The sequence below is a fragment of the Schistocerca gregaria genome, chromosome 4 (assembly GCF_023897955.1).
Source record: "Schistocerca gregaria isolate iqSchGreg1 chromosome 4, iqSchGreg1.2, whole genome shotgun sequence".
Lineage (NCBI taxonomy): Eukaryota > Metazoa > Arthropoda > Insecta > Orthoptera > Acrididae > Schistocerca > Schistocerca gregaria.
Genome location: NC_064923.1, coordinates 247,843,080 through 247,859,140, shown reverse-complemented (window position 1 = coordinate 247,859,140; position 16,061 = coordinate 247,843,080). Strand labels below are relative to the sequence as shown.

The following is a 16,061-nucleotide window of genomic DNA, read 5'->3' as shown; positions in this document are numbered from 1 at the left end:
GATGATTATACCCATGCAACATTATGCCTCCCCACACAATTACACTTGGACCACCAAAATGATCACATGTGACACTGTTCCTGGGTGCATTATTTGCTCCCACCTCTCACCAGATAGGACAGAGTTACATAATAAGTTGTATATGCAGAACTTTCCCAGCATTTTAACAGAAGAAATTCAATTCAGAGTTCTCTCCATCTCCTGCATGTAAAGTTGACTAATTTGACGTGATGTGATATATTAGATCCAGGTCCAAATGGACAACCTCATTTTGTGGTAGACAGATTTTCCATTGTGATCGTCTTGTGCAGTATATTGTTTGTGTCGGCCAACAACAATTTTTGCCTATTTATAGATATTTTTCATTTTTATACTGTGGGTATTCCACCCTTACATTATAACTGTCCAAGCATGGGATTTCTGCACACATGAATACATGTCACAGATATATATAACAGGAATAACAAGAGACATTTAATATAGACTCTTTGGCTGACCTCTCACTTCCACACTTAGATTGTAAGACAGTTGTGTCCAGTGTGAGCAAAAAATGTCACCATTTAATATTTTACAGCAGTAACATACATGACAACCTGTCTACTGTAATGAATGCCAGATTTCATATTACATCATATTAACATAAACATATACATTATTAGATTTTAATCATCATTATTTTTGTATGCTTTCTGACTGAACATCAATTTGAACATGCATGTCATTGAGATATACATAATATCCAAGTAAACTTATGTTTTTGCTGTCATGAATACATTGTTATACACACTGGACTCGCATTCGCGAGGATGACAGTTCAATCCCACGTCCAGCCATCCTGATGATTTAGGTTTTCCATGATTTCCCTAAATCGCTCCAGGCAAATGCCAGGATGGTTTCTTTGAAAGGGCACGGCCAACTTCCTTCGCCATCCTTCTGTAAAGCAATGAGATTGATGACCTTGCTGGCTTTAACAAATATTTACAAACTACAGAATGCCAAGCATTCAAGATTTTTAATAAGAACTTGTCAGCTTGTACAGCAGGCAGATCATACATGGTACTACACTGTCCAGTCATGTTACTGTGACCTCTGTCAAAACTCTGAATAACCATCTTTCACAGTGCAGGCCACTGCAAGATGTGCAGGAAGAGAGTTAGTGAGGTTCTGGAAGGCACCAACAGAGATGTAGAGCCATGCCAGGTCCAATGCCATAGCCAGCTGCTCTGATTTCTCAGTTGAGGCTCCACGGCATGAACAGCCTGATTGAGGTCATCCCACAGCTTCATGACAGGGTTTAAATCTGGGGAGTTTGGTGGTCGGAAGAGTACAGTAAACTCATCCTGGTACTCTTTGAACCACACGTGTACACTGCGAGCTGTGTGACATGTTGCATTGTCCTGCTGGTAGATACTGCATACAGGGGTGGACATGGTCCCCAAGGATAGATGCATATTTGTATTGGTCCATTATGCCTCCCGGAATGACAGGCTCACTCAGGGAATGCCATGAAACAATCCCCAGACCATAGTGTTCTCTCCCCGGATCCTCCTGACTATTGTTTTGGGGTAATTTCTTTCAGTCCAGTGGAGTGTAAAACATGATTCATCTGAAAAGGCCATGTGTCATCACTCAGTGAACATCCAGTTGCAGTATTGTCATGCAAATTCCAGTCTTCATCACCAATGAACAACAATCAGCATGAGTGCATGAATTAGGCAGCTGCTGAGAAGGCCCAAAAGCAGCAGTGTTCACTGAACAGTCATAGAGGGGTCACTGTTGGTAGCCCTTGGTTTATCTGGGCAGTCAGTTGCTCAATTGCTGCACATCTGTTTGCCCATGCACATCTTCAGAATCATCTTTCACTCCTGTCATTTGTGGCTCATGGTGCACCACAGTTGCCTCAGTACCGGTTTTGGACAGCACCATTTTTCCATGCATGGCATGCTTTAAACATGACAGCGCACCAACAGTTTACAAACTTAGCCATTTAGGAAATACTTCCACCCTTATTCTGAAAGCCTCTTGGATGCTACATAAATCACTCCTTTTCTGCAATACAGCAATGTATGTTTTTCACCTTCCTCAACATGCTTTATATATACTCAATTATTAGTGCTGCCATCTGCCACCTGTGAATGGTTATTGCAAGTTGATGCTGTACATTAATGTGTCTGGACCATATATGTCATGCAAATTTTTGGTCTATGTAAAATCATTATGGTCTTGCTATTCTGTTATTGTAACTGGCAACATTCAGATGGAATGTAATATCTTCATTTTTAATCCTACTCCAGGCAGTCAGTAGTTTTACTCCTGATGATGACAGCAGAGCTAGCCATTGAAAACTCGAGAATTTTATTGGAATTGACGTGGCTTGAAAACAAGATGATTTTATCCAGTCATGCCACCACAAAAGATTCCGAGGACACATCTCGCTTGTCTGTAGTACATTTGCCTGAAACCAATTGTTACATCTCTCTGTCACCGCTCTACACTATATTGCACATTTTCAAAGTTGGTACCAGGTACAATGATTGTTGTGTCATCCCTGTATAACACTGTGTCATGTGAAATATTGTGAATAAGTCATTTATATACATGATGAATAGAAAACATCCAAGAATAGATTTCGTAGGCATGCCCAATGTAACTAGAAGAAAAATGACTTCTGAATATTTGTATTCGCTAATTGTTTCCTATTGTATAAGTGAGATTGCATTGGGCACAGAGCATTCTGTCATACCTGAAGAAGTGGATTTTCCTTGTAATAAAGGTGTGGGACATCATATCAAATGCATTTGCAAGATAAAACAATGCTGGACAAATGTTTCTCTTTATTTCCAAAACAGTTGTACACCTTTTTGCCATGTCTCAACAAGCTTGCCTGTAGAAATTCTGAAACCTAAACTCATACTGAGAGAAGCTAAGTATATTATTATAATGTATGGAATGTTCTGGTTGAGAATAACAAATTATTTAGGAACAAAGGAGATAACTCACCTAAAGGCAGAAGCACTGTGTCGCGACAGATACACACACAGAAGGTACAGAACTTTACTTTGCTAGATTTCACATTGGAATTCCTTTCTAAAGCTGTACATACATACACACACACACACACACACACACACACACACACACACACACACACACACACACACACACACACACACACATTCACGTGCACATGCCCGTCTCTCTACATTGTGCTCATTCGCCTGCCAGCTCCTTCCTGGCCCATGGTGAGTGTACAGGGGTGAGGTGGGGTTGCAGTGTGGGTTGGGGTGAGGGATGGAGAGAGGCAGGAGGCAGGGAGGGGTTTGGGGGAAGGGGCTCATGGCAGAGTGGGGAGCTGTCTATGGGCTATCTAGAGGTGAAGGTAGAGGTGGCACGTGGCAGAATGCTGAACACTCGATTTCACAGACTGGGGGTTGGTGGGGGGTGGAAGGACAGTGTTACCTTAGGTTTAGGCCAGGGAGGTTACGGGAGCAAAGGATGTGCTGTAAGGATAGCTCCCATCTGCATAGCTCAGAACAGCTGGTCATGATGTCGAGGATCCAGATGGCATGGGTCATGAAGGAGCCTTTGAATACTAGCTTGTTGTGCTCTGCTGTATGTTGTGCCACTGTGTGGTCTACCTTGTTTTGGCAATAGTTTGACAGACTCAACCACAAAGAAGCGTACCTCTTGTGGCCCAATACCACCCGGGAGTGGAACGACTGAACCGTGTCCTTCATCAGGGCTTTGATTATCTATCATCATGCTCTGAAATGAGGGACATCCTACCCACGATGCATCAAGTGCTAAGCCGTCTTCCATGTGCCACCTCTACCTGCACCCCTAACTATCCTACTGACACCTCCCCATTCTCCCACAGCCACTAGGCACTGCCCCCCCCCCCCCCCCCCCCCCTCACCACCAACACACTCCCTGCCTCCCACCTCTCCCCATCCCTCACCTCAACCCACCCCACCCCACACTGCATCCCACCTCACTGTAGGCCAAGAAAGAGCTAGCAATCGAATGAGCAGAAGTTAGGGAGACAAGCATGTGATTATGAGTGAGTGAGTTAGTGTGTGTGTGTGTGTGTGTGTGTGTGTGTGTGTGTGTGTGTGTGTGTGTGTGTGCATGTGCATGTGGGTGCACATGATCACATGTTTCTCCTACAGTTGGGAAAGGAATTCCATGTAGCAAACTAAAGCTCTGTACCTTTTGTGTGTGTGTCTGTCGACGAAGCAGTGCTTCTACCTTTAGACGAGTCATCTCCTTTAATCTAAATAAATGAAATGAGTGAATGGCATCATTGGCTGGGAGGCCCCTATTCAGGGAATTTCAGCTACCAAGTGCAAGTCTTATTTCATTCAAGGCCACATTGGGCGCCTTGTGTGCCAGTGATGAGGAATGAAATGATGATGATAACACAACACCCAGTCCTTAAGTGGAGAAAAATCTCCAACCCGACCGGGAATCGAACCCGGGCCTGCTTGAATGAGAGGCAAGCATGTTACCACCCAGCTAATCTAGCAGACTATTCCAAATAATAAGTATATTATTAGATTCAAAATAAATTTATAGTTTTATATATGCAGTATTCTATTTTTTTTATTATATTATAGATAAAGTGTAGTATGGTAATGTAATGAAATGAAAAGGATAGATAGCTTCTTACCACATGGAGGAGGCATTGAGTCACAGACAGAGAAAAGGAGAAAGAACTGTTGTACGTCTGTGACTCAACACCTCTTCTATACAATGAGTAGCAACCTATGCTTTCCATATTACTGTTACCCCACCCTTTTTTTTTTTAGTAAAGCGACTTGACTTAACATATTTTCAAACATTCATATTAATCAGTCATCCCTGACAGATGTCTACATATGCACAGTATCACACATTAAAAATAACTTTCTAAATGGGAACTGGGCTTTTGGTGTATCTCATATCCATAGGCTCTAACTTATTCTGAGTGAGTAGCTCTATAGTTCACTGACAGCCCATGCACACTTAGTAACATCTAGCTAGTGTCATCAGTCCAAGGAGATTCCACACAAAGGTGTCTAAAATATGTCCCTTAGTAATTGCTAACTATGTCACATATCTAGTCCTGGACATTCTTGCAGTTATCTGACTTCATGCTCAGTGTGGAGAGAAGTTGGAACTATTACAATCACAAAATTTGTATCTTTCACAGAGCATTTAGCCTCTTCTAAGAGTAGGTAAAGTGTCTCATCCTCATAAAGATTCTAAATAGCCAATGAATGAGGATTACTCAGCCCTAAACTTCTATACATAAAGCTTCTCCAATAAAAGCAATGTACCTATTGCAAGACACAAATTACAAATATAACACGGTGACATATTTTCTTCCAGTTCTATGCATATCTAATGTCATTTGTGTCCAAGCTGTCATCAAGTCATGTAAGTACATTAAAGACAACATGAATCAAAACTGGCTAGGTTCTGATCAGTTTGCAGTGCAGTACAGAACTCAGAATATAATTAATCTATTAGCACTTTGTGCCACTGCTATTATTAGAATTCTGACACTTTATTGTCACACTGTTGGCTGCTTGCTACTAGTGGCTGCTCCCTCAGTCCACAGCTGTGTCAGTGGCAGCAGTGCCCAGTTATTTACATTATTCATTCTGCAACATTTTTTAACTCCATTAATACATAGAAAATGCCCCAAGCCGGTTGGCTGTTGTTCTCTCAGCAGTCTTTTTATTCAGCATTGCCAGGGAACTAGATTGTGTGGTTGGCTATTAAAATAAATTAGGACTGTTGCATAGGTGAACAGTCTGGAAAAATACTGCACAAATATCTAGGCTGATAAGATTTCAAAATGACACAAAGATTAGCAATCAAGTGAACAGAATGTAAAATTGTGCATTTTGAGAAAAATTGCAGAAAAGTCATATATTATAACTTAAATTTCAATTAGCTAATTACTCATCTCACACAAATACCTGGGTGTAAAGATCATTCAAAAAGTTGTTCAGTAAAATATTCATTAACTTTTAACCACAGCCCCTTTCTTCTTATTGGCTCTATAGTAGTATAATATTAGCTTATAATGATCAAGGTTACTCTCTTGAATTTCAGTAATTTCCATCAGATGTTCAGATATGCACAACAAATAGACATGAAAAATTCACCCTTTTTATGTATGATGCTTTTGATATTTAGATGGAAGACACTAAATGCATTTCCTTTAAAATTTGTAGTTTTGTCAGAGGTGCAGTATTTTGTTTTTCTACTAGATGTTACAACTGTTACTATAATTATTGTGCAGTTCTGCTTTTGAATTAATTTGCTCTGAAAACTCTGTAGGGAAGGTAGAAAATCACTATGCTACAAAGGATGCACAATGCTGCCACCACAATCTTTGATCATGTGTACAGTGATATAAAATGTCAGTCAGACAACAAAGTTAAACCTGAAAACAAAATGAAAAAGTTTCTCCTTGATAATACTCTCTATTCCACAGAAGAATTTCTAATTTTGTAATGTGTAAATTGTCATGGGTAGGAATTATTAATTCACAACAGTGCTAAAACAAACATAAGTTTAGTTTGTAGATCACCATCTAGCCATATTTACATATGAATGTGTAATGTAAATGTAAAATGACTTGTCCCACATCATTTCAATTGATTGTACAAATGATCCACAGAATATGAAACTAACTATCTAACTTGGGTCAGATTGGATGCCACTGACAATCAGGCATGCAAGTCGCCTCTAACTAAAATCATGCTGTGCAAGATGTAGCCAAATGATGGGGAAGGTATCAATCAAATCTCAAATCTATGTATGACCCCCCACCCCACTCTTCTTTTTTTTCAACCTGTGTGTTAACACATTCCATAGAAAACTTCATCAAGAGCTTACGATGCTGCTAAAAGAATGGCACAGTATTCACACTAGTGTTTTTCCTTCTCATATCATTCAGTAAGTCTACCCTGTCCCAGGGTTCTGGGTGACTTTTCTATAACTCGTCCCGTTTCCTAAGCCTCACCTCCTTTTCCTGCATTCCTCTTCCTTTCCTTTCAACCCTTCCACCAGGAGTAGGAGCCACTGGCTCTGAATGCTTGTACATTTCCATAACTTTTATGTATGTTTTCTCTTACCATATCTTGGTGATTACGGTATATTTTTTCCTATCCACTAATATAACACTAGTGTGTGTAGCATTTACAGCAGTGTGCATGATGTCCACCTAAGCTGTATGAATAAGGTTACATCAAAACTATTAGAGTAACCCCTATTATTACATTATCTTCTTTTCCAAAATAATTGGCTTAAGAACTTAAATCACAGGTGACATTGCTGAGCCCTGAATTTCACTTAAAACATTAGTTAGTTTTTCATCATTTCCCACAGAGCTCTGTATCAATTTCTGACAGTCCCTTTGCCATGGGTGTCATCCAGTCTGATGTAGCAATTAGGTGTCATTATCTAGTGATGTTTAGGTCTGAGAACCAGTTCTCCATCTTGTCAGTACCTGAATTAAATATCTGTGAGTACTGAAAAATTTACAACTTGAAGGGTCCTTCCTCATGAAATATTGTATTATTCAAGAAACTTTGATATTCGGTCCATAATGAAGTTTAATTCCATATGTGGTTTTGTTGTATTCATTTAATAAAGTCATTTTTTGGTGTTAATTGATGTTGTTCATTAACTACACTCTTAATTTCAGTACATGGTTTTACAACTTATATGACAAACTTATTTGCCACAATTTTCAAATATCAATCACGAACAAATTCAAACTAATTTTAAAAGCTTCAAAATTATGTTTTAAGGTGATAGTAGTCACATCATTTAATTAAGTTTCACTTCATTTCATTTCGATATATGTTAATGTCCAATTAATGTGTAGTAAGAATAACACTTATTTTATATTATTTTTTAGGCTCACATCTGAATCCAGCAGTGACACTAGCATTTTGTGTCATTGGTAAAAAGCCATGGAAGGATTGTCTACATTATTTTCCAGCACAGTACCTTGGTTGCTTTATAGGTGCAGCATTTGCATATATTGTGTACCTGGGTAAATGAATGTTGGATTTATATTTATTAGATAATAAATTGACCAGTAGCTTCAGACAGTACAAATTGCATTAATCTGTAAATTTTACATCATAATTCAAACAAATTTGTACTTTTTAACTACTGAAAAAACAATTACTTAGAATGTATTACACACTTGTAACTCCAGTAGATAATCCTGAGATGTAAATGTAAGAGACAGCTTCTTGATATCCAATCCACAACAATATCTGTGTCATAATAACAATGATTGACTATAATATATTACATATTATAACACCAGTCATAGACAGTTAGCTTTGTAGTATTATATAGCAAGAGTAGCAGGTACTAGTGAGAGTGCCAACGGGAAATATATTTGTCAATTTTATATGAGTGTGAAGACCCACACTATAATATACATGCTGCTTAAACAAACAGAACAATAAATACTTTAAAACTTGATACGAAAAATTAGTAACTTCTCATACATTTAATGAGTAATAAAGAAACAGATATATGGCACTTATATGAAAAATTTTAGACATAATGAAGCAGTGTTCAAGTGGTGTCATGGAGGTAGAAGGCTCTTTGTCATATTCATACTGCTGATACATCATGGTACACATTGGTATTTTTTTCCATTTCATAAATAATATGTATAAAGTTAAATCATTTCCAAAGTCATTCCTCTAAATTACAAATGTTTCTCTATAGAATTACATATAAAAAACAAGCAATTTCTTTATACCAATAATTGATTTTTTGTGTCGGAAGACAATGTCTCTCCACCCCTCCGCCAACCCCCTTCCAAAAAATATGAGCTGGAACAAAACTTTAAATGGATGTTAATGGAAGTTCACTACACCCTGCAGCTTTTAACAAAGTGCAGAGAGTAAATGCAATTCTTTTATTTATTTATCCAGCCTCAGGCCTCACGGTCATACCTCTTAGTTCTGAATGGAAGGATCTTTTAGTTTTATGTTTGTGCACACATTAGTTAAACATGAAATACCATTGAAAGTATTGGATATCAATGTTCTATGCTGTTTTGCTGAATAGGTTCAAGCCAGGATGAAAGCAGTATTTATGTGAAAGAAAATTTACAGTGTGAGGTATTGACATGTGTTTGCTAGTTAAGTAGTGAAAGAGTGTCCAAAGTCTCACCAATTGAATCAGTATGATATCTGGAAAAAAAACTGTGACCTTTCAGTTTTACAGATTTCAAAGTACACATAACTATCTTTTTCAGACCTTAACTGTAGGACAACCCAACACTATTGGGAAATCATTGGTACTCTGTAGAAATTTTAATGCTGATTTTTTGAATAGAAAACTTGATAATGGCATCCATATACTGTCTTATCAACAGCATATTTAGGTGCTTTGGTAAAGTAATTTCACTATTTAAAAGGCAGTGCATGGACATTATTAAAAGTTTTACATTCATTTTATTATCTTGATTTTACTATGAATAGCCACTATACTTACTATGCAAACTGATCTTTTAAGCCGTAGCATTCAGTTCATTCATTAATTAATGCATCATGTTCATTAAAGCCTATCTTGCAAGGGTGTCTACAGAAGTGTGGAATGAGTCATGTTATACAATAATAGCCAGAAGTGACCATTGCAGGCTGCTCCAGTAAAGTATTTTAAGAACAAATTATGATTAGCGCTAATCCAGTCAAACTCATAATCACACATGTTTGGATCTTGTGTTTTCAGGTAATATTAGGGAGACTTAATTGAATTTGGGGACCAGTGAGTTGAGTTTGTTTCATCTTATCACTGCTACTGTAGTCAGGGAGTTGAGTTTCACGTGACTTTTTGAGTTAATTCATTTTGTACCTTATAATGCTCCACATTGTCTTTCCTTTCTTCTCAGAATTTTTAATTTTTCGTGCAAAATATGTGATTATTGCCATTTTGGTGACAGAAAGAAGAATTTTCCAACACTACATGTAGTGCATCTTTAAGTCTTGATCAGAGCTATTCTTCTGATTAAAACAGTCTCTCTCTCTCTCTCTCTCTCTCTCTCTCCCTCTCTCTCTCCCTCTCTCTCTCCCTCTCTCTCTCTCTCTCTCTCTCTCTCTCTCTCCCTAGCACTAGAAGCTTTGATTCGAGACAATACATTGCAAAACAAAATTAGGTATAGTGGTTAAGCATATTATATAAAATAAGGGAAAGGCGACCACTTGACTTTAGAGGACTGGTCCAGGGTGCACAGAAACATGTAATAGAAAACAGTTATCACTAGCTTTAGAGCTCTTGCTCTTTTTATAGTAAGAATACACATATTCACATACCCTCACACTACCCTGCTACTCCTTATGGCCTCATGCACCCTTCTCCACACCCTCCCCACCTCCATCTACCCAAACAACTACTTGTGATAACTGATATCCATAATCAGTGTCATTGCAGTGAGCATGTAAATATGTTTGTGTATATGTGTGTGTGTGTACTCTTGCTAGAAAAAGAGCAAGAGCTCAAAAGCTAATGTTAACTGTATTCTAGTATGTGTTTCTGTACGCCACTCACCAACCCTCTATAGGCAAATGGCTGTCTGTACTTTGTTTTGTCTATTTTTCCACCCAGGAAATTCCATTATGGCTATACATTGTAAGCAGATTTTTAGAAAAGAATTAAATTTCTTTATATCCTTGGTAAACTTATTCCCATTTTTCATCCTGTAAATTCTCCCTGAGTAGTGTAACTGAGGTAGCATTTACAATTATGTGAATTTTTATATTTCTTTTCGTAGATAAACCTGGTTGATGGGACATTCTGCTGCTGCTATTTGATCATTATGGTCAGATAAACCATTTCTTATAGAGTTTGCAATTATATTATGAATGGAAGTTCAATTTAGAAATAAATTATGAATCACTGTTGCAGTTTGTTTGTCTGTTTTCATTGGGAATGTTATTGTAGGGATCAAACCAAAGTTGGATATCTGTAACTCTAGATGACCTCAATCAGAACTGTCTGAGGTCAAATCAGTATTGAAATCCCTTCATGCAGTTACACCTCTTGCTATTTCTTCTAAGTCTTATCTTTATCATCATTAACTGATGGTTGCCTGTATAAGGCTGTAAGAACTGCTATCTTCTATTTCCAAGTATATCACATAAATGCTGCACTCAAAGAACTCTTCAATGAATTGCTCATTAAGATCTGTGGCTTGTGACATTATTCCACTCTTTGTGTGTGTAAGCACTCCCGTAGTGATCTACTGCATTCCTAACTGTACTACTGCCAACTGCAGCTCTCAGCTGTTCTAATTCTGATTGTGATACTACCATATCAGCTTCAAGTTTTAAGATCAGCTGCTCTTTCTCCATAATCATGCAGTGATTGCACAACTACTGTAGTGCCAAAGAGTTATTCATCAATGAAAATTTGTGATAATGTGAGTACTGCTTTACTGAATCAAAAATGACTGAGTTATGATACGTATATTTTATGGAAGGAACATATGTTTGTGAAACATAAATTATACCGAATTAGATACATGTTAGTAAATATTTTTCTATTGCTGAGCCACTATCCTGTATTTTAGTTAAAAGTTTTAAATCTCTAGTGTAAGTGACTGAAAGTTACATGGATTGAAAGTAGCATCAACAGGTCATGAGGAGTAACAGAGTTGAACTTCACATTTACTTTGAAATTCAAGTGTCTTAATTGTGGTCAAATGGGACATGTACAAAGACAGTGTTACCAATAATGGAACCCACAGCCCAACTGGAGTGACAGGAGTCACCAACAACAATTTGGTAGAAATGGCAGTAGAGGAGGTTTTGGTATACGGCAAGGTTACAGGGATTGTCCAGGGAATAGGAAGGGTCTGTTAAACTAAGAAGGGAGTGGCAGGGCCACTGTCAGGAGTGCCAGGTAGGAATAAGTTCAGTTAGAATGAGTCCACAGGCAGAATGTGCCATAATGGGTGTTGTGGATGGAAGAGAGAGTAGAGTATTGCTGGACACAGGAGCATATGTATCAGTACCCTTGAGAGGATTAGTAGGTATGAGCCACTGAAACCTACCACAATATGATTTATGTGGGGTAGAGGATAATAATATACAACCACTGAGGTAAGTAGTGGTGAATATTTCAGTTGGGACAATCAAGTTAAGGCAATGTGTGGAAGTGGTGTGTCATGTAAGCTAGGAGTATGGTGTGATCCTAGGGTTAGATTTTCTGCATCAACATCATGCCATAACTGACCTTCAATGATGTATAGTGGAACTGAGTGGGAATACATTCCAAGTGGGGGAAACTGTTGTTAATGTTAATCTGCTGCAAGGAGTGTCTAGTATACAGGACGGTCCAGTTAAACTGTGAGCAATAGCAATGAGGATTGATTCACATGACTGTGTGTCGAAAGGCATCGAAAAATCGCTAAGGGTGAATGTGGAACCAAACTTAACAGTACGTGTGGTATGTATAATAGAACCATTGGGGGAGTAGGAGGGGTGGGAGGGGGTGGGGGCTAGTGAAGTACTAGACACAGCACATTGTTTGGTGAAACGTAGTATTGTACACATACAGGCAAGGAATGGAGGAAAAGTGGTACCTGTCAATGTGGATAATTTTGGTTCCAAAGATCGAAAGTTGTTGAAGGGAACTTTATTACTTGCACTAAAGATTCCAGATGAGAAAAGTTGCAACACAGGAGGTGTGAGTTATAAGGGAGCACAGGGTGCTGCTAGGACAGCATTTCATGACAAATTGAAGCATCTGAAAGGAACAGAAAGAGCACAGTTGGAGGACCTGTTGCTAGAATTCCAGAATCTGTTTTTTCTGAGAGGGCTGTTGCTTGTCATGCCAGTAACACAACACAAGATTCGAACAGGAGATGAAGCAGTGATATACCAAAAATCATATACACTCCTGGAAATTGAAATAAGAACACCGTGAATTCATTGTCCCAGGAAGGGGAAACTTTATTCACACATTCCTGGGGTCAGATACATCACATGATCACACTGACAGAACCACAGGCACATAGACACAGGCAACAGAGCATGCACAATGTCGGCACTAGTACAGTGTATATCCACCTTTCGCAGCAATGCAGGCTGCTATTCTCCCATGGAGACGATCATAGAGATGCTGGATGTAGTCCTGTGGAACGGCTTGCCATGCCATTTCCACCTAGTGCCTCAGTTGGACCAGCGTTGGTGCTGGACGTGCAGACCACGTGAGACGACGTTTCATCCAGTTCCAAACATGCTCAATGGGGGACAGATCCGGAGATCTTGCTCGCCAGGGTAGTTGACTTACACCTTCTAGAGCACGTGGGTGGCACGGGAGACATGCGGACGTGCATTGTCCTGTTGGAACAGCAAGTTCCCTTGCCGGTCTAGGAATGGTAGAACGATGGGTTTGATGACGGTTTGGATGTACCGTGCACTATTCAGTGTCCCTTCGATGATCACCAGATGTGTACGGCCAGTGTAGGAGATTGCTCCCCACACCATGATGCCGGGTGTTGGCCCAGTGTGCCTCGGTCGTATGCAGTCCTGACTGTGGCACTCACCTGCATGGCGCCAAACACGCATACAACCATCATTGGCACCAAGGCAGAAGCGACTCTCATCGCTGAAGACGACACGTCTCCATTCGTCCCTCCATTCACGCCTGTCGCGACACCACTGGAGGCGGGCTGCACGATGTTGGGGCGTGAGCGGAAGACGGCCTAACGGTGTGCGGGACCGTAGCCCAGCTTCATGGAGACGGTTGCGAATGGTCCTCGCCGATACCCCAGGAGCAACAGTGTCCCTAATTTGCTGGGAAGTGGCGGTGCGGTCCCCTACAGCACTGCGTAGGATCCTACGGTCTTGGCATGCATCCATGCGTCGCTGCGGTCCGGTCCCAGGTCGACGGGCACATGCACCTTCCGCCGACCACTGGCGACAACATCGATGTACTGTGGAGACCTCACGCCCCACGTGTTGAGTAATTCAGCGGTACATCCACCCAGCCTCCCGCATGCCCACTATACGCCCTTGCTCAAAGTCCGTCAACTGCACATACGGTTCACGTCCACACTGTCGCGGCACGCTACCAGTGTTAAAGACTGCAATGGAGCTCCGTATGCCACGGCAAACTGGCTGACACTGACGGCGGTGGTGCACAAATGCTGCGCAGCTAGCGCCATTCGACGGCCAACACCGCGGTTCCTGGTGTGTCCGCTGTGCCGTGCGTGTGATCATTGCTTGTACAGCCCTCTCGCAGTGTCCGGAGCAAGTATGGTGGGTCTGACACACCGGTGTTAATGTGTTCTTTTTTCCATTTCCAGGAGTGTAGAATGCCAAGGTCATTGCAACCAGTTCTAGAAAACTTAATAGATCAATAATTATCAGACAGAATAACAGAAAAAGTAATAGTGCCTGGCAGGCAGGAATTGTAATTGTACCTAAGAAGTCTATGGACAGTTTGCAGAAGTATCAGTTTAGTTGCGATTATTTCTATTTGAATAACAAGACTACAGCAGATGCATACCCTATTCTGAATATCATGGAGACCATAGATAATCTAGGCAAAAGTGAGTGTTTCTCAATATTTTACGGAAAGAGCAGATACCATAAGTGAGAAGCGGCTCCTGAAGATAAACCATAAACAGCTTTTTTAGCAAATGGGTGTCATTACCAATGTAGGAGGATGCCTTTTGGGTTCAAAAATGTGGCAGCAACATTTTCAACAGTTGCTGAATGGAGTACTGAGAGTATTGAAATCACATCAGTGCTTAGTATGTCTTGATGAGATAATCTTCCAGTCAATAGATATGCAGGAACATAGACAACATCTAAAATAAGTATTCAGCAGACTGCAGGTAGCACGTCTCACACTCAACACTGAAAAATGTCACTTTGTGCTGGAGGAATTTAACTATTTCGGCCACATCATAAGTAAGGGTAGTGTAATGACTGATCCAAGGTTGCTGCAAGCAGTGCAAGATTTTTCAGTACCACAAACTACTAGGGAGTTACAATCTTTTCTCAGTCTTGCAAATTATTGTAGGAGGTTCATGAAGGGGTTTGCACGTTGCAAGATTGCTTACACAATTGATGAAGAAAAGGGTTAAGTTTGTGTGGTTGTCGGTATGTCAGGGACCATTTGGCAAATTAAAGAATGTGTTGACATCCAGTCCAGTTTTGGTGTTTTCAGACTCCCAGAAAGAATTTATAGTCACGTGAAGCATAAAACTATGCCCTTTTCAGCCGGGAGGTTGATGGACAAGAAAATTCTGTTGCCTTTGCATCAGGACAATTGAATTGAGCACCACAGAAAGAAATTACTCTATGAGAAAGAGAGAGAGAGAGAGAGAGAGAGAGAGAGAGAGAGAGAGAGATGCTTAATCTGGTATACAGAGTAACATACTTTTGATGTTATTGGTAGTGGAGGTAGTTTAAGGTGATAACAGACCATGCAATTTTAAAGTTGTCACTAAGTATGAAGGACCTGTCTAGTAGATTAATGAAATGGGCATTGAAACTCAGTGAATTTAACTATGAAGTAATCCACAAACTGGGAAGTAGACACAGAAATGCGCACGGGCTAAGTGGAAAGACACCTGTAATACAAGCATTGGCTCATGATCGTGTACGAAGGTGAGAAGCACATAACACTGGTGAGTAATGTAGGCAGTATAAGAAACAGCAGCAGTTTGGAATGTATGACAGAGTATTGTGCAGAGAGACAAAATTAGAAGCATGAGTGGTGGTGCTGGCCAAGCTAAAACTGGAAGCATCACGTGGGATGCATTATATTTTCTCAGGCCATGGTGGATGCAGGACGGCTAATAGAAGGGTGGCAGAAAGGTATTGGTGGAAAGGAAGGGAGAGTGATGTGGATCACTATGTCAAAAATTGTGAGGATTGTGCACAGAGGGCCAAGTTGACTCAGAAGCAGGTATTGTTATGAAGATTGCCAGAAGCAACAGAACCTTTAAGTTTCTTTGGGGTTGACATGGTAGGACCATTCAGCTGCACGCCAGGGGGTATTATTTTGTGCTAACA

General features: G+C 40.1%; 1 protein-coding gene across 1 annotated transcript in view; it reads left to right on the top strand.

Moving 5' to 3' along the window:
* The window catches only part of LOC126267194 (aquaporin-9-like), a 216,055-nt gene that overhangs the window by 113,067 nt on the left and 86,927 nt on the right, over positions 1–16,061 (top strand). The window contains exon 3 of the mRNA XM_049972162.1: positions 7,919–8,056. Coding sequence (XP_049828119.1) covers positions 7,919–8,056 — 138 coding nt within the window. The remainder of the gene's footprint in view (positions 1–7,918; positions 8,057–16,061) is intronic.